The sequence below is a fragment of the Aspergillus homomorphus genome (assembly GCF_003184865.1).
Source record: "Aspergillus homomorphus CBS 101889 unplaced genomic scaffold BO97scaffold_31, whole genome shotgun sequence".
Lineage (NCBI taxonomy): Eukaryota > Fungi > Ascomycota > Eurotiomycetes > Eurotiales > Aspergillaceae > Aspergillus > Aspergillus homomorphus.
Window position 1 is genome coordinate 284,983 of NW_020291917.1, and position 20,385 is coordinate 305,367.

Here is a 20,385-nt window from a genome sequence, read left to right on the forward strand (position 1 = left end):
CCTGGTTCTCCGACCCGTAACTGGCGTACACATCCTGATAGTCCGCTGCGTCGTTCATGAACAGCGGATTCACACTATTTTATTACGATGTCATCAGTCTCTTAACCCCTAAGTAAATACCGGTCAAGCGAAGAGAAAATACTCACGACACGAGATCCACATCTCCCGCCTTTATGATTCTTAGGCTTCGATCCCCGCAGCGTGTCATTAAACACAAAATTAACCTGATCCGCAACCTTCCGCAAGTACCCGGGACACGCCTCGTTACAGTGCGAATTAATCCAAATGAGATTATTCTCAACCGAAAAAGCGATCGCCGTGGTCAGGGTTAAGGCCAAGCGCATTCCCGCCGCGCTCCTGCGAGACCCTAGCAATCCGCACCGAAAGCGGCTGGAGCCTGAACGTCCCAATCTGAATATCGATGTTGCGACTGGCATCGTTCTTAATGATGAACTGGTAGGTGGACCAGTGGGCCTCGAGCAGGGAGGACATGTTATGGGGGTTGAGGTTGGGGAAGGTGTTGACGCGGGCGGCGGCCTTGATACCGTAGATCTTGGCTCCGCCGGCCTGGTTAGCCAGGTCAGTGTAGGTTGTCGTCTTGGTGCCGTCGAGGAGGGCCTCGATGGCTTCCAGCCCCGCGCAGGCGCCCTCGCTGGGGGTGCTGCCGTCGTAGAAGAAGAAGAGCATCGGGTTGGAGATCAGCGCGCCGGGCAGCCCGGAGTCGAAGGTGGGGATCACCGCAGCTTTGGCGTCCGGATAGTCGCGGATGAACGTCGCCAGGGCTTCGAAGATGGCCTGCCGTTTGTCCGCCGTGTAGACCCGGATGCCGCCCCAGCCCTTGCCGCTGTCTTCCAGTGGGTGGGCTTGGAAGGTGGACCTGGTGACGATGCCGAATAGGTTGCCGCCGCCGCGGAGCGCCCACCACAGATCTGGGTGGCAGGTGCGGTTGGCGTTGACGATCGTCGCATTAAGGAGAACCACTTCGAAGTTGACGACGTTGTCGCAGGTTAAGCCCTGTCCGGGGTTAGCATTGCATTGCAAGCTTTTGGGGAACAGAAAGACGTGCATACGTATTGAGCAGAGTATTAGGACAATCTGCCACCGAGAGTGAAGCCAGTGACTCCGATATTGGCAAGTCGACCCCCGACAAGCACTTGATTGGTCTTCTCAGCCACGGCGTAGACATCTCCCCATCGAGCTCCAGGCCCGACGTCGAAGGTCTGGCCGTCAGGGTTTCCGGTGGTAGAAGATAGATTCTCGTGGTAGGAGATCTAGACGCCTTCTTTGGTGCTGGAGAATCCGACATTGAAATTATGACCACCCGATTTGAGTGCAAGGGGAGCGGATGCATGCTGGTTAAGCTGCTGCACCGCCACGGCGACTTGTTGCGCGTTGGCAGGGAAGAAGGCGCACGCTGGTCGATCCTCAGCGTTGACTCCGTTCCAGTACTCCGTTACCGTGTGGGTGTAGTAGGACTGGTTCTAGAAACTCTGACCAGCATCAGGCCCGGTGGGATCCTAGACGGTCAGTCGGGGGTAGGTTGTATGCAGATATTCGCAGTCTCGCGGCGAGGCCGGTTAGGGCTGTGCTCAGCAGCAGCGTTAACAACCGCATGCTGAAGAGTCAAGTCGCAAAAGCCATTTCTTGTGCTTGAACATCTTTGAGAGCAGGTGTTGGAAGTCTCAAGATAAAATATTGATGAATGCGACCGTCCTAGATCTGGGGCTAGCAGTCGCCGTATCGCGTATCCCACCAAGGACTGCACCAGACGGGATTCGGGCATAAAACTCTGGGTCGGCAGCCTTCCAACTGGGCACTTGAGCTATATGGCAAAGCTTATAGTCAGGGACCAACAGTACCAGGCAATGTCGATCTGTAGCGATGTTCACAAGCAGGGTTTGGCTGCTCATTTGCCGAGGTGGGTGAGTGGGTGCGTTTCGGATGGCGGGTTTTTGAGTCCCCCTGAAGGTGCCGCTCATCTCCGTGCGGTCATGCATCTCTCGTCCATGCTAAAACTGCACTGTGTATCTCTCGTTGAATCATCTATATCCTGTTTTCACCCTTGTCATTCGGCAACTGTTCGAAAACATTGCGTGGCTTGGGTGGTGCGCTCCGTTGCAAAAGCGGAACGGTATGGTGAATCACAGTCCAGCCAAGCATCAGTCAACATGAGCTCATTCGTAGTCTCGTTACTTCAGCTGAGACGATATGGACAAGAACTGGCGTTGGCGAATGCATTGGACAGAAGCCATGAACTGATGATGTTGAGTGACCCAGACCTGGAGTTTGCCTTGCCTGGGGGCTAGAATGCCATCGAAGAAGCCTCACGGGTCAGGGCTTGACACCATCGGGTTCCTGATAAGCAGAGGTAAGTTTACAACGCCGGTGCATAGCCTTGCATCCTTCAGCATCACCACCACGAATAAACGATTCTCACTCCTGGACCATCGAGCACGCAATCTTCAACGGTCTTGTAGACGACAACGACTTGACTTTCCGAGACCAGGGAGAAATCCCACGTCGCAACGCGGTGATTTTCACAAACCCATTGCCCAGCGGTGCAGGGGCTTGCTGTACGTTGCGCGCCACTCGCTCGAGGACATCCAGCCTCCTCAATCTCCATCACCTTCTGAGCTGTCAGAAACGCGACCGTGCTGTCACAGATGCCCTCGCGGCGAGGATACTGCTGGAGCAGTCGAAGTGCGCGGCGTCTGATGTTCGGCTCGCGACAGCGAACTGCTACCCAGAACAGAGGCTCGACGATCCCGGTTTCGAGACTATAAGCTGCCGTGGTGCCTTGGAAGTCCGGTTCATCACCCGAGTCGCCGAGTATACGTACAACACCGTTCACCATGTCCACGCAGTCTGCGACATGCAAATCAGTTTCGATCTCGCCCGGCGTGAGTTCAACGCAGTACCATAGTTCAGTAAGCTTTCGCCGGACCATCAGTAGATCCACTGCTTTCGAGTTTCGGAGTTCCGGTGTCTTTTGGAGCACAGTAGCCAATTGATCATCCCAAGCCTGCAGGAGTCGACCGTGCGCCTCTATTTCGGCGGGGGCAATAGAGCGATGACTCAAGCCTCGCTTGTTAAATCTCCAGACTAGTCGCACAACACCATTGTAGATAGCCTCGATCGACGTGTATGCCCCGAAGAGGGTGGTGAATGTAGCTTGCGTAAACAGCGGAGAGACTGGACGGTCTATCCACGCCTGGGTGTCGTCAGTTGCAAACATGTAAGGAATGACCTGCGAGTCGAGCCGGGTGAAGATCAGGACCAGCATACTGCCGGCAATATAGTCCTGACAGCTAGACACATTGCGGCAGTCTGCCTCCCACTCGAGGATGATCTTTAGCCCATTGCGAATATGCATGAAGGCCTGCTGCTGGCAGTTTTGCAAGGAGCACACGCAAGCGAATAAGGCACAAGTGGCTAGAACGACAATTCTCTCACTCATGCCCAGGTTTGGTTTGGAGCATAAATGTGTGAGGGATTGGATGGACTTGTTGTATTGCTTCAGGGCGAACTTCATGTTGCGAATCTCCCTTGCGCCTGGCGGAGTCAGGCGAGCATCATGGTTGAGGTAGTCGCGGTGAAGACACGCCAGAGCGGTCATGCCGTGCCACAGGGCGGGATAATGATGGGAGAACTGTAATAATTGCCGTGACCAGAACCCTGAATCAACGATTCCGGCCAGAGTTGACGTGGTCACCGACTGGAAAAACGAGAAATTGTCGAGTTCTGTAGAATCGTTGCAGACAAAGTCCCACGCTGACGGCATTGGCGCCAATCGCCTTGTAGTGTTGGACTGATCCAGCTGGGCGCGCATCTCGTAGCCATCACAGCGGCGCCCGGTCGATCCGCACTTGTGACAACTAAGGATGTTGGCTGAAAATCAGATGAGCTATACTCAAAAAATCAAGTGTGATAGATCGTATCTCTCACCTTGGCTTGGTCTCGTCACATTTGATTCGACGAATCCTATTCCGTGTGAGCCTATTTGCACGACACCAACGCCCACTGTGATGTTGGTTGGACAGTACCTGCAGGTGATACACCCTGTTTTCGCTCTCGGCGCCCATCGTCTCTGTCTTACTCGCCCCTTTCTGAGGATGTCTTTGTTGTGTTCTGGCGCTTTTGAATCCATTTTGGGATTATGCGACCCGTGTAACCCACCTGACCGTAGGAATGGCAAGGATGGGAATGGTGAAACACAAAGAAATGCAAGCTGGGTGTGACTCCCGGGGGAGTGGGCTGAAGATACGTGGCACGGAGCTGGGAGAATTGATCTTTATGTGGGGGGCACAAGGCCGATCTCCTAAGGCATCGGCCCATGTTAGTGTGCAGTAGTGAGAATGGCCGGCGACTAGCGGATGAGACCGTTGCTCGGCCGGGTGGAGATCTTCCGACCCCGGTTCATCAAGCTTCAAATTGAGACTGTGAGTCTCGTTTGGGTCGTTCATTTGTGTACATTTTGCAATGTAACGTGGAAGTCTTGTTTTCGCTGTTGCGGACTGTCAGCATGACACGGTAAGATTACCTCTGGTTGTTGGGAATAGCTCTCAAGGCTCGAAAAACAGATGGAGGACGATCTCTTTTGTCATCCTCCCGTGGCTAGGGCTGTTGGAGTAGGGTGTGAATGCAGGATTAGAGAGCAAAGGATTTTTGTAAGGCAGGGATAATTGTAGTGAATGGTACTCGATCGATGCAGGCAGGCTGTGCCTTGCTCCTTATACAGGGCTCAGGGCTACTACTAGGTACCTGATACTTAATCTTACCAACTACAGAGAGCCCAAAGCCGAGGGATCGGCGGTTAGACCCGAACCTTTCTTGCTTACTGATTGGTCGGTTCGCCAATGCTTACTGTCGCGTCACGGCCACACAGTTCCTTCCGACTGGGAGTATAGCCTCATTCGGAGAGAGGAAAGGTATAAAAGACATGTCTCTGGCAGCGACAAAAGATCCATCAGACTGAATATTCTCCATTCTTTGTTTCTCCTTCTTTAAGTATCATGGCTACTCTCAACTACACTCTGCCGATTGACTCATGGGTCTTGGTCACTGGAGCCAATGGCCACATTGCCTCCCAGGTTATCGACGCATTCCTCGCCAAAGGGTACAGAGTACGCGGCACTGTACGCTCGGAGAAGCCTTGGTTGGTGGAAGGGTTCCAAGCCAAATACGGCTTGGGTAGGTTTGAGACAGCGATAGTACCCCGGCTGGAAGATGAAGGGGCGCTGAATGGCTGCGTGCAAGACGTTGCTGGTATTGTCCATGTGGTAGGTAGCACTTCGAACCTGTTCTCCCTGGCAGCCTATGTTCAAAAGCTGATATGTTCTTTTCTATTGCATAGGCATCAAACATGTCCTACCGACCCAATCCAAGCGACGTGATTCCCGGGGTAGTGGCAGCAACCATGAACGTGATGACCGCGGCAAACAAGACCCCGTCCGTCAAGCGGGTAGTTCTTACCTCCTCGGTGGTTGCCGCCTTTCCGGTCCTGGATGATGCAGTTGGACTGGCGGACAAGACGGTAGACGCGAGTCAGACGGAACTCTCCTGTTGACACCCCGTATGGTCAAGACTGACAACCAATAGCCACCTGGAACACTGCAGCCGTAGCCGACGCATGGAATCCAGACACACCCGAACACATGAAACCCAGTGTGATCTATGCCGCGGCCAAAGTCGAGGCTGAGCGTGGTGCATGGACCTGGATGGAGGAGCACAAGCCGCATTTCATCCTCAACACTGTCCTCCCCAATATGAACGTACGTGAATTATCAGGCTATCTTCGATGACAGCCTCTGGCTTGAGGCTCACTGATTATTTTCAGTTTGGCAAAATACTTTTTCCTGAGCACCAAGGTTCCGCAATGCGTTTTACACGCATGATGCTGGATGGAAACGAGTTGATTATGAGAGTGGCTCGACCACGTAAGGACTATGAACACCATCTCTCCTCTGGCTAGACTGCTATGCTGACAGACAGGATGATTGGCAGAATGGTATGTCGACGTCGAGGACACGGCGCGGCTTCACGTCGTAGGGCTACTCGACCCGAACGTGCAGTCCGAACGGCTTTTTGCTTGCGCAGCTCCATTCGCCTGGGCTGACGTGGTGCAGATCTTGCGTGAGCTCCAGCCACAAAACACCCAAATTCCCGATGCACTTGGTGAGGTGCAAGAGAAATTTCACGTTGTGGCTTCAGCCCGAGCCGAGCAACTCCTGCGAGCCTTCTACGGTAAGGACAGATGGACCCCACTAAAGGAGTCATTGGCGAAGGGCATTGAGGGATAGGGACTTGTGTACGTGTGATGGAAGTTCTGACTTTCAGTGGATAAGTTCCTGCAAGTTTATGCTTTGCTAGAATATGAAATTCCTTTATAGTCTTGACTCGGGAGTAATTCTCCTGGAAAGGTTCCATTTTCTTCGGACGCAAACAAAGAAGAGCAATACCAAAAAATGTAGATTCGAAAGAACTCGGAGATTTCCTACTTCTTGCCGCATCTTCAATCTCATCTCAGCGGAGTACTTAAGCATGGTGATCGTCTTCGGTCGAATTGATCCTGCTTCTCCTCTAGCTCAAACCGGCGCGGCCCTTTGCGTACGACAAACCATCGGAAAGCTCTGCAATTGCGTGTTAGCAGAATTTGGCCAAACTACCTTGATTACCAATTCCAACATGTCGGCGGCTCCCCTTTTCGGCGCTCCTAAGCCTAAGCAAACTACTGTTGCTTTTGGCATGGAGTCTGCGTCGACTTCTAAGGCACCGACTCCGGCTGTTGTTCCCAACGACAAGAAGGAGCCTACCTCAATTCTGAAGCCATCGTCTCCTTCTCCTGTCAATCCCAAGTCAAAGTCTGGCTCAGATCTCATTGAATCGTCTCACCCTTGCACTCAGGAGACGGAGCGAACGGGGGTAGACGAAATGATGACCATTTGCAAAGCTCTTATCTACTTTGTCATGATTCAGCTCCTGCTAATGATTGCTACAGCAGTCATTCTGTGGCTGGCCTGGAGGTCTTGGGTTCTGTACACCGAGCCTAAGCCATTTTGCACCACTTTTGAAAGCCGAATGTGGGTCGCGCTCGGGTTTTGCCTTTTCCCCCTAGTCGTCATTATCTTTGTCGGAATTTGTATGATGATCTCCAGCTTTTAGCCGTCAAAACCCCCAGTCATGCACTATTCCTGGCATGGCTCGTCTCCGGCCGCCTGCGAAGATTTGGGGCTCTTTTTTTTATTCGAATCTGTGAAATTTGCAAAATCAGAGAAAGAAAAAAAATTGATTAGTGAATGAACTTTTCGTTACCATTATGCGTGTTCTTGTGCATGCAATGCTTCTGTAAACTGTGTCCGGTGGATGGTCATCCATCGTTTGGGGGGTAGGATTAAGATGAGGTTCCGTTTTATGTGGTTGTTGCACATTCAAAGTAAATCTTCTCAGAGCCTAGCGATATCCCCATTACATAGGAACGGCTTACTGCCTGCGTTGTGACGACGGCAAGCAGCATAATCCCGCCGCGACAAGACCGGTCTCAATGAGCTGTTGGCCTGGAAGTTGAGCGGTAATAATGATCCCACCAACGCTGCTGTTTACAACACTGCTTGCTGCATACGAACTACTGTATATCTATGTTATCATCACCTGATCAATATGTCAGTCACGAGAAATTGTAATGTAAGGTAAGTACTGTATTTTGAGCCTTCAAGCTTGGCGCCGATTAGTGCTTATCTCAGATTTTAGCAGCCAATGTTTATACCGGCTACAGGTTCCACTCGAGAATAGATCGGCTATTATTACAGGAGAACTAGACTAATTCGAGAGATGCGTCGCAAATCACTCTGTCTGGAAAGCTGTCAACCGAACATCACACGCTCGACTCCTCCTCGTCAACGCCTCACGTCTCCCCGTAATATTAGGATCCAGAAAAGGCTTCTCGCCCAGCCCGACCACGCACTGGCCGGTCCTCGGTCCAGAATCCCCATAATCCGGGGTTGCAGCATGGTACACTTCATCAAATAGCAAGAAGTCAAGGCCAGAAAAACTTACCCAAATCATTCGGATTCTGCCACCGCAACCGAACCTGCAGATCATGATTCTCAACAATCAGCTGCACAAACCAATCCAGCAGATGCCGAGTCTCCTCCTCCGTCAACCCGTCAATCTTCTGCACATGGTGGCCGACCGCGAAGATACTCTTCCACACGGTCACCGGGTTCGTGCGAATCACGGGGTGCGTGGCCTGCAACACATCGCCGACGTTCTCAGGCGCCCGCTTCCCCCCCCCCCGGCGGCCCAACGAAGACGTCAAACCCGTGTGTTCTTCGCGATCTCGTTGGACCCCGGTTGCGCATACGTGGCTGTCGGTCCCTCCAAGGATTTCTGGTATCACTCGGAAAGCCGGTCGTAGAGTTCGTAGCCGGATGCTCAGAGCGTGTCTGAGGCATATCAGTCCACGCCACGATTGTTCCGAGTACAAGGTTCAAGCTAAATTACCTCCACCTGTCCGCGGCAGCTCCGTCAATCGCAGGATAGTATAGTCGCTTGGGATTCGCTCGAAGGTGATATCAGTGTGTCATTCGCGCTTGTTATTCTGCGCTTTTCAAACCCTTTGAATAGCTTCTGACGCGCCCGCAAGCTAATCACACTACTCTCGTCGTCCTTATTGCCGTGTTCGCGGCCTGCGTTGATGGTCGGGTGGATGTGCAGCCCGGTGGTGGCGGGCTTGCCTGACAGTTTGCCAAGGCGCTGCACGAGTTCTTTCTGGAGGTCGTTGTCCAGGTCGTCCTGTTTCCGGAAGAAGACAACGCTAGGCTGGGATACTCTCATGATAGTTTGATTAGAGTGAGTCGAGAGGGCAGATGGGGATACGGGCGTTCAGGTACCGGTGAGGGCAAGTTCTCTCAGCAATTCATCAAATTACGGAGCACGGAGCCACTCCTATAGGTTGGTATTGCTGAACTCGCGGCAGATGATAGGAGTCACATCGAAGGAGTCGAAAGACTCGAGGACGCCGGTTGACTTGAGAGGTTCTCGTTGCGGTGGCTTTGCGACCACGGGGACCACACGGGCGGCAGCTTCGGTAAGTGATGGGGCCATCGTGAGATTCCGTCGTCGATACAGAATTTGCTTTCTCTAGGTAAGTGTATAGCGAAGGCTGTACAGGAGACGGGGAAATATGGATCTTTTATAGATCGTGTCGCTCCTCAACCTGCTCATTCGCTTAAGCCCTTATCTTGTGTATAGAGCGTAGAATATCGCCATGTACCCCCCCCCCCAGGACCCTTATGTCGCTCCATTATCGCGATATCATTATTACCTTGGCTTGTTACTGTGTGAAACAGTGGATTCTGAGTTGGTGATTTCGACGCGATCCTGCCTCCGGATAATGCCATATTTCGCCATGGACGGCTTATCGCGGACGCCCGATGAGTCAATACAAGAGTTCGGTCACGCAAATTCTCTTACACCAAAAAAATATTCAGCTAAAGCTGTCTGTCATCTTGAGTGAGATTTGTGCGTAAATGGATAGATAAGTATGGCATGTTGACGACTACGCCTACTGATTTGGGATTTGGCTCTCGTCTTGAAGTTTCCAGAAAAGTGCCCGAGGTAAGGATATATTGTAGCTTCCATGAGCAGACCTGGAAAATTAAGGCCTGCGAGCAATGTTTAGCTCACTGTTCTTCAGTTTCACCCGTCGCACAAGCTATGAAGAATGACCTTGCACCAGAACAAATTACTATGTGTTAGTTCTGGATCTGTTTCAAGAAGTTATCGAATACTACCGCTAAAGGTCAGTCCTATAATCAAGCAGTGTTATCATGCTATTTCAAAAATGCCTTGGGATTTTTCAAACTCAGATATAAAAAACATAATTTCCATGGATCCAAGTAGATTTCCCATTTAAATCCGGAAATATGTGACTGACCGATACATGAACGTCACAGAGCAAGACAAGATATAACAAATCAGTCGCTTCAAAAATTGCAACGGGCTCAGCAAGGTCCCATATACCGCCTTCTTTGGTTTTAGTAACCTACCAAGGATAACCCAATGACGTTCATATACTTTAATTACAATGATAAGCTGCACAAACATAAGAAATAACAACAAACAGAATGTCATCTTTTCAAGACGTTCGGGTTCGGATCAACTGAAATTGACAAAGCCCATACTCAATTAGTAGACTTGACCATATAATACGGTGCACCGACTCGGTTATAAATCTTCACTTCGCGGGGCTTGATGAACATCGGCTCGGTCACGGCCAAGTAATCATGGTAGTACGGCTTTTTGATTTGGACCTATTTTATGTAAACCATTAGTTCTTCGTGTCTTGTCGCATGACGACTGGTCATCTCGTAGCAACGATCCATAAAAGCGTACCTCAAAAAGCCATTCCAAGGATTGAGACCTTTGAAAATGTTAGTCTCATTCTCCCCAGTATGTGAGTGAAACAGCATACCAATTCTCGACCCAGGACAAAGTTCCCGGGTTCTCTGGCGACTGGTAGATCTCGAAGAAGGTGCACTCTGGTTCGGCGATGACTTTCTCGTAGACTGGGTGCATTGCTTCCCAGAACTTGGGCAGGTTCTCGGGACTGATGTGGACGGTGACGTGCAGGGAAATACCCGCGCTTGGGGAGGCCATTTTGAGCTTGCGTTATGGTTCGATTAACGGGCTTGGGGATTGCTGGATAAAATTAAATCGTGCTTGCCTGATATAGTTCGCTTGAGCGTGATCTGGACATTGTTATATCCTTAAATCTGGACATTGAGCATTGGCCATGCACTAAAATCTGACGCGCAATAGCTAATTTGTCATCATCAATGAATTATTAGTCAACTAAGTTGTTAACTAAAATCTGATTGGTAAGGCCAGATCTTCCTGCAACTGCTATTAGCACCTGAAGCATGGTAAGGAAGCTATAGGCTGGGGTGACGCATGATTGGATTAGATGCGAATGCACGTCAGACAACACCACAGAGCTGATTGAATGGGCCAATTGATCTCGAGTTAACTTCGGACTTAAACCTCGAAGTGTAGATGGTACCGCACTGTACAGTACAAGAATGGCTTGTGTGCGGCTGGAAATAGCGTCCAAGGCTAATCATGATGTACATTTTGATAGTAAGAGCAGTACAAGCCTTTAACAGAGCCTCAAACGGCCTCAAATCCCGAAAGACCGATTCGCTCAGCCTCATCAAGTTTCCCCTGGGCTGTTGATCTGCAGCAGGCATTCGAAGAATATACAACGGTAATATCAAGAGACTTAGGCAAGATTTGATTAATACCTAATCTGCTCTCTTTATTGACCCAGAAGGTGTGTAATTTCATGTGCCGCTTGTTTGCTGAAGCAGATTTGGAGTTGTAAAAGACCCCCAAGGCAACGATTCCATCCGCCGGAGCATGGTGGAAAAACCTATGAATTTGCAATATGCCTTACTCAAATAGGCCCACCGGAGTCAAAGAAGATCGTTTCGCCACCATTTCCACAAACTCATCTATCGGCATCGGCGACAGAATCTCCATCGTCTGGGCACTTGAGCACAGATGTACACCAATCCAGTTTCGCAGCTCGACGGCAGCCAAGGTATCCGTACCCAGATCAGAGAGTGACCGGCACCTCTGCACATTTTCCTGGGATAAGCCCAATAACTTAACGAGCTTCCTCTCGAAGAGCTCCCGAAAGACGCGGCTTGCCTCCTTGCGGTCCTGAACTTTGGGAACAGCTGTTCTGGCTTCTTCAGTGGACAGCGTTGGGGTCCTTTGGACTTCAGCTCCGTCCGGCTTTACTTTTGCGGTAATAATATGACTAAACTTTGGATGGTGGAAGATTGAGCAAAGATGGTCGTTTACGTCAATCTGGGTGTCGCGAGACCCAAGAATGAACAGGCTAGCCACGGGTGTTCTGTGCGGATGTCGGATGATCTGTTCGAGGAGGTTGAGGAGCTCTGAAAGCCCAATGCCTTCGTAGCCCTGCGTGTAGAGAAATTGGCGAGGGTCTTGGAATGCGTTCCTGGCGGCGTAACTAGCGAGCATATCGGTCCCCAGTAGCCCGTATATACCTGACAGCTGAATAAAGAAGTCCAGTTCACTGTCTCCTCCAAACTGCTTAGATAGATTGATCGTACCGTGGCCATTGACATCAAGACCGAAGTGGTAGTCTTCGCAAGTCATTTCTCGTATTGGTACTTCCTAATTAAAAGTGTCAGATAGACTCCAGCGGCGACAATAAAACCAGAGTATACTACCTCAAGTCAATCCTACATAAGTGGAACGATGAGGCGGCCCGGAAAATCCTGTCGAGCACGGCACAGGTGATGAGCCCGCACTCACGGCTGTTGAGCAATGAGATGGGGCTGGCAGAGATGGGCGAAACGCTGGCGCGAGCGGATATGGACATGTTGAAATGGAGCGGACGAGGCGACAGTGGGAGGAGTTATTGGGCCGTGTCGAGCCGCCCTTGCAAATTGTGGCGGTATGGCCGGGGGCAGGAGCTGATCCACAATGCGTCATTAAAACTTGTTTGGTCAGGCCCTATGGTCATGAGTGAGGTTTCTAGATATAGAAGGTGTCGTTTAGGTCCTGTTCTAGATTGGAGATGGGTTATCCTTCTCAAGGACTACAGGCCAGCAGTCGTGGTAGTTCTATATAGATGCTGGGTTTCCAGGCGACTCCTCCGCCAACATCAAACGGTTAATTCATTCTACTTATATATCGTAGTTTCAAGGTGATTGCTGTTGCGAACAATGACTCGTCAGTGGTTGTGACTGTAGGCTGTGATTTCGGAGTCTAATCTATCTCCTTCGGGAAGCTGCTGCATGCACATTAACCTATACAGCGGGAATTGTGAGAAAGCCACAACCCAGACTCCAACAACGCATCACAACTGATTGAGAACTGCCTCGTTAATGTCCTCCGTGTGCTACGGTGAGCGAAGGTATCCGCAGATCGTGGCTTCAGCAAGTTAGGTCTTTCCATATCAGCTGACCCAGCTTGCTGTAAACTGCCTCTTCATACTGAACGCGACTCTCAAAAAGAAATACATTGGAAAAGGGAGAAAAGTAAAAAACATACAACAGAAGGGATTCGCTGGTGGTCACCCACCCAACTACTAACCTCCCGGCGTGTGGCTTAAGTACGGCTGAGCGGACGGGAAGCCCTGTTTTCCACACCCTGTGGTCGTATGTATTGAAAACACAGCAGGTTGTCTCTATAATGAGCGCAAGTTTTGCTTGTTCTATGCAATCAGAAGGTCATCCCAAGGCTTGGGTGAAAGTTGAATGAGAGCAAAGGCAGATTTGACCGGGTTAAGATTCGTATGGTCCGTTTCATTGATTTCGTGTTTTCTTTGTAATGCGTTATATTAAAGACCGGCAGATAGGGGAAGAAGCCCAGTGTAGTGCATAGAGCAGTATTATATCCCACAACACCTCCAGGGCTCATGCTGGTGCGCATGATGAACCGCTAACGCATCCCATAACACCGCAGTCACCCCGCATGGCTTACCATTGAACTTGCGGACAGGACACAAATACTCGTTCTGCGCATTCCGCTGGTGGTGTTAGTAGGAGTAGTTCAGCATGCAAATGGGAACTTCTCTCTAAGGCTAAGGAGGATCCAGTTCACCCAGAGCGAAGGAAGCATGGTCCAGCCATCCAAAGGTCGCCCACGGAGTCATGGCTCACCATGGCTCACCACATTGCTGTGCTTTTCTACTGAGTAGCTTTGATGCACAATGAGTTATTTTTCGTTTCACATTGACCCGGATGGGCTGGGGTATGGGGCAACTTATAAACTCGAACTACATGCTGCTGTGTCTAAAAGCTCCGAGTGCGGCGGATGACCGAAGACGGAGACAGCCGTGAGTCTTCCTGGCGGGACGAGAAGCGTGGGGAGTGTGGGGTATCTAGTGATGAAGGAAAGATGAAACGGGCACCTGGATCAAAGGATACCATCTGATAAAGCTCGTACGTACGTATTTAAGCCGGAATCAGACCATTTTTCCCGGCTCGACGGGCTGGGGAGTAGGACTTGATTTGGTGCCAAACCCAATAGCAATGTGCCGGCATGATCATTATACGGGGAGAAAAGCAACTGCTGCCGTTCAAAATATCGTAAGAACCTTGATCAACTGGGACACGGAGATTATGGCTCGGAATAAGGTTCCCTAAGTAGTCAATACAGCCGCTCACTTAATACCAAACAGGACAATTGTGAGAGTCCACTGATCATTCAAGCCTGTTTCAATTGTGCACAAGAGGCTATATCGGAATTTTGATCTTACTAGATATATCTTGATCTTACTAGATATATCTAGAACTTACTGGCTTCCAGGTCGACCATATGGCATCGGCCAAGGCAATAACCAAGTTAGGTATTCAGGGGGAAACTGTTCCTGATACAGGCAGAGAAATGCGAATTGAGTAACTGTAATGAAGTACGTTAATTCTGTACTTAGCAATTGAGGGATGTTATCGATAATAGAAAGAACTAGACATCAGCTAGTTCGCCAAGGAATAAAGTTAATCTCTATTAGCTTTAAAATACCTTTTTGGATTATGCTAAGGACCGGGTAGTCGGTGAGGTATAGTCTGTTAGTACTTCATGGTCATAGGTTCTATTTAACATCTAAACCTGGTGGTTTATTCGTCAGACTTTTTTTTGGAGTGTTAAGACACGGGAGTATGCAAGAAGAAGAAAGGAAAATGTGGGGTGCATCATCCATGATCCGAATACGGGCCTCATCGATGGCAACGATAAAATCTACCACTAGACCAATGATGCTTCGATGAAGTGTTATCAGTAGTCTTTGCTTTATTGAGAAAGAAAGCCCTCCCCTCACAATAGCCGATTGACCTGGTCCCGCAGAAATCAATACTCAATAGGTAGGCACCATGCATTTTTCGATAGTGTGTGGTAGTGTGTGGTTATCTACTAGACCACAGCCAAGTAATACTGCAGGACAAATTATTATGGTAGGACGATTTGTCTCTTGAAGAAAGGGCATGGCACGATTCAAGACATTCTTGATTATCCACACTCGACTCTGTACTGCAACTGCAATCTTGATTATTTCTACCCGCGAGGATATTCCCAATGTTGCGGAGGAAATACATGAATACCATAGGGAAGAAATATACCCATATCTCTACCATTACCGCTTCTTACTGAACGGGGGGATTCTAGGGACGTGCCTGCCGAACTTCCCGAACCACCGCACCGCGCGATAGTATAGATGAGCACAATTGACGCAGTTCCAATGACTATTAAGGCGATGCCACGGCGTCGTCACCCCGTGACACATGTCCATCATATCCTGCTTGAAACGCACATCGATGGCCTTCTTCGATGGTGCGTGGTCGAAGCGCCCCTGCTCCTTGTAATTGCGGTATCCAAAGTCGTGGCGCAGACAGCTGTCGTGGAAGTTGAAGCCCAGCGGGTAGTCCACCGAGGCTGAACAACCGTCATCCGTCCAGTCGAGCCAGGGGGGTCGCCCGTGCGCGTCGCGCTTGTAGGTCAGAAACTCCTGTAGTGTGGCATCGAAGAGCAGGTAATCCGTGCACGTCTCCTTTTGCTGCTGCGTTGGGCGGGATACCCCGCAAGTGGCGGCTTTGGTAACACACTTTTAGCCCTGGTCTGTTGAATTATCCCATAGTCCCTTGACATGCAGACATACCTCGGGCAGCCGGGTTAGTTTGTTTTTTAGGAGCCATGTGGTTAACCTGTTGTTGAATCCCGATTCACAAATTCAAGAAAAATGTACGACGCAACGTGAGTATCTAGGGTATGTGAGATTGGGTCTCGCGGGAACGGACACCACAATATATCATACAACCCTGGCTAGAAAGTTTGAACACGAGAGATATGTCTAGGCCTACACGGGGATAGAATGATCGAGATTCGTAAATTAGGTTCGAGAGGGTTCCAACATTTATGGCAGAAAGAGCCTTGCTGAACCGCAACCGGTACATAGAACAAAGAGAGACTGAAGTTGCTCGGGTGCGCCCGTATTCGGAGTGGGGATTCGACATGCCCTGCTTCCACGGCACGCGGGTCGCATCCTGCACAACAAACGCACCTGCTTTAACCTCAAGTCCGATCCACCGCGGTCATGAACGCGATTCCACTTGGTCAGAGTGAGCATACCAGCTAGGATTAGAACTTCGGCTAGACAGGGCTTGGCGCCTTTGATTGAGAGCGGCCTCAAGCTCCCCACTCCCTCTCGCTACATGATACAGGGGCTCTTGCGCTGACGCAGCTGCCAGGATCGAACGACAAGTCAAGACCCATTCGCAGCTAATCAGAGCCACATAGAGTACAGTACAGTACATACATTCCAGTTATTATTATCAGACCGGACAAACTAACGACTATGCTCCAACACTCCCAACCCCTTCTGCCGAACAAGGTCCAAAGCCGCCCGCAGCCATGCAACCACCGCGGCATGTCCAGGCTGATACCGCAGACTGTCGATCACGATCCCCAGCGCCGGGGTAACCGATAGCGGTCCCGCCAGCAGAAATCCATCCTGCATCAGGTACTCGACCGATTGACAGACATTCTTAGCCATGGAGATATACTCCCTCCGATGACCGAGGGCTCTAAGCGGTCCCACTGGCTTATTAGCTGGTAGCATCCAGCAATCCGGAAACATGCCATTGTACAGATTACACAAACCCGACCACAGCAAGACCCGCACCGCCCACAGCAGGATGAGCGTCGCTGCGGTTTCGAAGTCTGCAAAATGAAAGACAAAGGGGAAGAGGTTCTCACAATGCCCAGCTGTCGACCGAGCGGGATAGCTTGAGGCAACTGGCCAGTAGAGCAGGTCCGACCTGCCATCCTGCATCGCCGCGTAGATCGTGTCCAGCTGCTCGTCGATTTGCCAGCATTCCGCGATCAGCTGGAAACAAGCCTCTGCTTGTTGGTTGGGGCTGAGACTGGGTAAGAGAAAGACCCGTTGGAGAATCCCCGGCGCCTGCGCGAGACAATCGACGACCTGCGTGAAGGAGGTTTTCGGGGTTTGACCCCAGGGTTGATTCATCCACGGAGAGTCGAAGAGAAAACTTGAAGAGTGGTTCTCCAGAGCGTATATTATCTGTGGTTGAGGAGGTGAGTTTTCGGACGACATTCATGTGATTTGTCGGCGCGTGGTCCAGCTAGCAAGAAATTCACTCACCCCTGGAATTCGGACACCGAGGAACAATTGGTGACCGGGCCCGGAGCAGTGGGCTTCAATCCCACGCGCTTCCACCAAGGCAAGAAGGCCCTGGCAGTGCCCGAAATACCCCTCTGACCCGGCATTCGGGCATTCCATTGCCTCATACAGACTGAGAGCCATGCAAGCAGCCAAAGTTGCATCGTCCTGGGCAAGCCTGCGATTCCATAGCGCATGCTGCAGTTGCTGGAGTCCTCGAGTGTAGAGGCTGTGGCTGTAGTGGACCAATGCCGGGTTGTTGAATTTGTGTCCCACCGCTGCGGCTGCGAGGGCGGCACTACTTACTTCCAGGGCTTTAATTTCTGTGGGTAGGCCTGCCAGAAGTGTGATCCACGATCTGGAAGGGGATGTAGACCACTCCGCTGGAAAACAATTGGCGAGAAAAGACAAGACCAGGTTATGGCTCTCATTCTGCCTCTGGAGCAGCTTGTAAGCTGGTGCTCTCTCCGTAAATGAGTAGAGTGCTTGATCGTCCCCAGCAGGTGCCGGTGTCAGTGTCTCGACGGAGCTCGGAGGAATCTCAGTTGGTGACTCTGACGGCGAGGGAGAAGATTTGAGATAGACGTGTTTCTTCTTCGCCCCTGGCTGTATCATGACAAAAACCCTGTTCCGCTCATACCCGCCACACACTCGATTCGATCGAGTGCATCGAGCACATGCCGGCCTTTGCTGGTCGCACTAATTTGAGGCATTTAGTGTTCAGATAAGCGACAGGGTGAGGGGGCGGATTATGCATCTACCGCAATTTTCCGTGCTCGACAGGTGTTGCAACCCTTGGACTTTCCGGCGACTCCAACCATGCTTCCCGAGTGGGGCCTGGATTGCCCCGTAAGTCTGCCCTCAGTCGGTTTAAGACAAGGTGAAATTTTTTTGATCCGAGATGGCTGAGGTGACCCAAGTCAGTGGAGAAGACTGAGGCTTATTCGTAACTATACAAGAGTGAGATTAGTCCTAAATAGGCTGCATCTTGCGTGCCATGAGGTTTCCAAGATCGACGGCCAGGGGAGTTGATTTGGGGCTGAGTCAATGCCCAAGAGGGAAAAATTGGGGCGATATGGATGACTAACATCACCGCTAGTCCAAAAAGGGGGTTCATCTTGCGAGAGGCTGAGCTTATCCCCAACATCCTAAAAGCCCTACATCGCATTATCACAGCTTGAAGAAATTGTATATAATGGGGAGAAGTGGTCCAGAAAAATGGGTAATCATACGAATAGTCCTCGATTGACATTGTCTCGGCCCTTCTCCGACTTCAGGATTCAAAAATTCACTGAACATCTTCTCATCTCCCAATCGCCTCCAATATTACCTGTGCCGGTTCGATTCTTCATATATGTACCCGCAGCAGTCGAACGCGCCCATCATGTTCAACGACCACTCCAAAGCCAGCATCGCACAGATCATCTTCTATATCCCTGTTATTTTCATATCAGCATACCACGCATACTACCGTCACAAGCGGCCGCGTATGTCATGGCTGATTATACTCTTCTTCTCCCTCAGTAAATTTTCCAAACATCCTCGGACTCAGCGCATGCTATAAGCGAATGATCAATCTGACATATTTCGCAGTTCGAGTTGCTGCGGGCAGTCTGGTGATTTTGTTTGAGCACAAGCCCCAAACTGGCATCATGGTCGCCTCGATCATCCTGCTCAATACGGGCGTGTTTCCCTTGATCGCCGCAACCCTGGGATTCATCCGCATCATCCTGGCACACGAGAAGGAGGTAATCAACCCACGAATCAACCGCTGTCTGATGTTCTCGCGCATGCTGTTCTTTGTGGGGTTAGGCCTGCAGATTGCCGGTGGGTGCCTTGAGGGCAGTGATAGTGCCAGCGACATCGCGACGGGGGTGAAACTCGTCAAGGCCGGATATAGTATTGTTGTGGTTTTCGAAGCCTGTCTACTCCTCGTGCAGGCGTATTTCTGGATGCATCTCCCGGATCTCTCGCACATAAGCTATACTGTGAGTTCCTGTCTTTGTGAGAACCGCCAACTGCGTCCTCCAACTGAGCTGACCGTTCTATCGCAGATTCTCAAGGCGATGGCTCTGGCCCTACCCTTTCTCATTGTGCGCATCACCTATTTGTTTCTCTCGGTGTTCCATGCCAGCGATCTCCGATGGAACGATCTTGCCGGCCCGATCACTCCGTTTGTCCTCATGGGACTGTTAATGGAGTATGCCGTGGTTTGGATATACCTTGGCACGGGATTTATCATTCCTAGCTGGAAAGACATGAAGGGGGACCGGGTCGTTTCAATTACCAGATCTCCTTTGGTGGAACAAGTCTGAGGTAAAGACTGCCTCTGAGAGCGAGAGGCACTGTGCCAGTGATTGTCCATTTTCATTTGGCATGGATACATCATGTAAATCTATACCCCTCAACAAACAAATATAATGCCTGAAGAGATGAGATCTTGGACAAGATTTTGCAAATGACTTGTGCTTCTGCCCTGGTACCATTTCCTGAAGTAGTCTAGGGTCCTTATTTATCCCTTGACGGTGATGTAAGATCTATAAATTGAGTGAGGGGGTGCTGGTTGCCACTGTGGCGAGTGTCGTTAGGGTCACGGTTTGGAACATCGAAACGAACACGGGGACAAGATACAGATACCTACCCATGACAGTTCAGGACGGACCAGTAATGGCCCGGCTGCTATTATGTTGCACATCTTTTCGTCAGCTGAGTCACGTCAATGCAATACTAGGAGAAAGTTGACCTAGAATGTCGAGTTTTGCTCCTCGCCTTCTTTCTACTAATACTAGCACAAGCGGTGAAAATAGAAAACTCCCTGGAGATTAAACCATAAGTGTACGGTGTATATCATGAGTCTCTCACAGCTGCGCTCTTGCTAAACGGGAAGGATCTGGTGTATCGAAAAGTCGACCTCGAGATTGTGGTCCTTCACTGAACATTATGGGCGGTAGAGGTTACTTCTGGAGTATCTTTTGGGAAGATGGGATACCCTCCAGGTTGATGAGAATGGCGCGAGGAAGGAGTCGGCCGATAGTGAGCAGGTCTAGTGGGAGGGGAGGAGGGTAACCCGATATCAGAGGTCCAGGTCCAGGTCACCTCCTCGCGATATCACCTTGAATGAAATCAGAATTCTCACTGGCTCGAATGATTTGTAAAGTAGACCTGAAATTGAACAG

The 20,385-nt window shown here is 50.5% G+C and overlaps 10 protein-coding genes across 10 annotated transcripts; 3 read left to right on the forward strand and 7 right to left on the reverse strand.

The window, feature by feature from the left end:
- Positions 1-30: 30 nt before the first annotated feature.
- BO97DRAFT_144439 (FAD-binding oxidoreductase) lies at positions 31-1,588 on the reverse strand. The gene is made up of 3 exons (XM_025690128.1): positions 1,067-1,588; positions 147-1,014; positions 31-74 (listed from the first exon to the last, which is right to left on the reverse strand). The coding sequence occupies exons 1-2, from the start codon at positions 1,349-1,351 to the stop codon at positions 298-300; spliced, it is 1,002 nt and encodes a 333-aa protein (XP_025549395.1). The 5' UTR covers positions 1,352-1,588; the 3' UTR covers positions 31-74; positions 147-297.
- Positions 1,589-2,410: 822 nt separating this feature from the next.
- On the reverse strand, positions 2,411-4,147 carry BO97DRAFT_350013 (uncharacterized protein; the record flags this gene model as incomplete). The annotated part of the gene is made up of 2 exons (XM_025691936.1): positions 2,411-3,875; positions 4,044-4,147. The coding sequence occupies 2 exons, from the start codon at positions 4,145-4,147 to the stop codon at positions 2,411-2,413; spliced, it is 1,569 nt and encodes a 522-aa protein (XP_025549396.1).
- An 865-nt stretch (positions 4,148-5,012) lies between these two features.
- BO97DRAFT_444888 (putative aldehyde reductase) lies at positions 5,013-6,299 on the forward strand (the record flags this gene model as incomplete). The annotated part of the gene is made up of 5 exons (XM_025698499.1): positions 5,013-5,279; positions 5,354-5,543; positions 5,599-5,771; positions 5,837-5,936; positions 6,004-6,299. The coding sequence occupies 5 exons, from the start codon at positions 5,013-5,015 to the stop codon at positions 6,297-6,299; spliced, it is 1,026 nt and encodes a 341-aa protein (XP_025549397.1).
- Positions 6,300-6,492: 193 nt separating this feature from the next.
- On the forward strand, positions 6,493-7,582 carry BO97DRAFT_407121 (uncharacterized protein). The gene is made up of 3 exons (XM_025695580.1): positions 6,493-6,629; positions 6,813-7,249; positions 7,312-7,582. The coding sequence occupies exon 2, from the start codon at positions 6,967-6,969 to the stop codon at positions 7,159-7,161; it is 195 nt and encodes a 64-aa protein (XP_025549398.1). The 5' UTR covers positions 6,493-6,629; positions 6,813-6,966; the 3' UTR covers positions 7,162-7,249; positions 7,312-7,582.
- A 257-nt stretch (positions 7,583-7,839) lies between these two features.
- Positions 7,840-9,102, reverse strand: BO97DRAFT_436298 (TauD/TfdA dioxygenase family protein; the record flags this gene model as incomplete). The annotated part of the gene is made up of 7 exons (XM_025697775.1): positions 7,840-8,012; positions 8,053-8,278; positions 8,317-8,363; positions 8,500-8,546; positions 8,612-8,825; positions 8,889-8,905; positions 8,966-9,102. The coding sequence occupies 7 exons, from the start codon at positions 9,100-9,102 to the stop codon at positions 7,840-7,842; spliced, it is 861 nt and encodes a 286-aa protein (XP_025549399.1).
- A 1,026-nt stretch (positions 9,103-10,128) lies between these two features.
- Positions 10,129-10,701, reverse strand: BO97DRAFT_479472 (putative quinol monooxygenase). The gene is made up of 3 exons (XM_025700699.1): positions 10,472-10,701; positions 10,393-10,420; positions 10,129-10,310 (listed from the first exon to the last, which is right to left on the reverse strand). The coding sequence occupies exons 1-3, from the start codon at positions 10,654-10,656 to the stop codon at positions 10,182-10,184; spliced, it is 342 nt and encodes a 113-aa protein (XP_025549400.1). The 5' UTR covers positions 10,657-10,701; the 3' UTR covers positions 10,129-10,181.
- A 747-nt stretch (positions 10,702-11,448) lies between these two features.
- BO97DRAFT_426771 (beta-ketoacyl reductase) lies at positions 11,449-12,186 on the reverse strand (the record flags this gene model as incomplete). The annotated part of the gene is made up of 1 exon (XM_025697157.1): positions 11,449-12,186. One exon carries the CDS (start codon positions 12,184-12,186, stop codon positions 11,449-11,451), a length of 738 nt encoding a protein of 245 aa, XP_025549401.1.
- Positions 12,187-15,091: 2,905 nt separating this feature from the next.
- Positions 15,092-15,725, reverse strand: BO97DRAFT_456910 (phospholipase; the record flags this gene model as incomplete). Its single annotated transcript, XM_025699192.1, has 2 exons — positions 15,092-15,621; positions 15,689-15,725. 2 exons carry the CDS (start codon positions 15,723-15,725, stop codon positions 15,167-15,169), a joined length of 492 nt encoding a protein of 163 aa, XP_025549402.1. The 3' UTR covers positions 15,092-15,166.
- A 650-nt stretch (positions 15,726-16,375) lies between these two features.
- On the reverse strand, positions 16,376-18,177 carry BO97DRAFT_394772 (Zn(II)2Cys6 transcription factor domain-containing protein; the record flags this gene model as incomplete). The annotated part of the gene is made up of 3 exons (XM_025693997.1): positions 17,971-18,177; positions 17,192-17,899; positions 16,376-17,110 (listed from the first exon to the last, which is right to left on the reverse strand). The coding sequence occupies exons 1-3, from the start codon at positions 18,028-18,030 to the stop codon at positions 16,376-16,378; spliced, it is 1,503 nt and encodes a 500-aa protein (XP_025549403.1). The 5' UTR covers positions 18,031-18,177.
- Positions 18,178-18,593: 416 nt separating this feature from the next.
- Positions 18,594-19,524, forward strand: BO97DRAFT_436301 (uncharacterized protein; the record flags this gene model as incomplete). Its single annotated transcript, XM_025697776.1, has 3 exons — positions 18,594-18,732; positions 18,803-19,197; positions 19,264-19,524. 3 exons carry the CDS (start codon positions 18,594-18,596, stop codon positions 19,522-19,524), a joined length of 795 nt encoding a protein of 264 aa, XP_025549404.1.
- Positions 19,525-20,385: the final 861 nt, after the last annotated feature.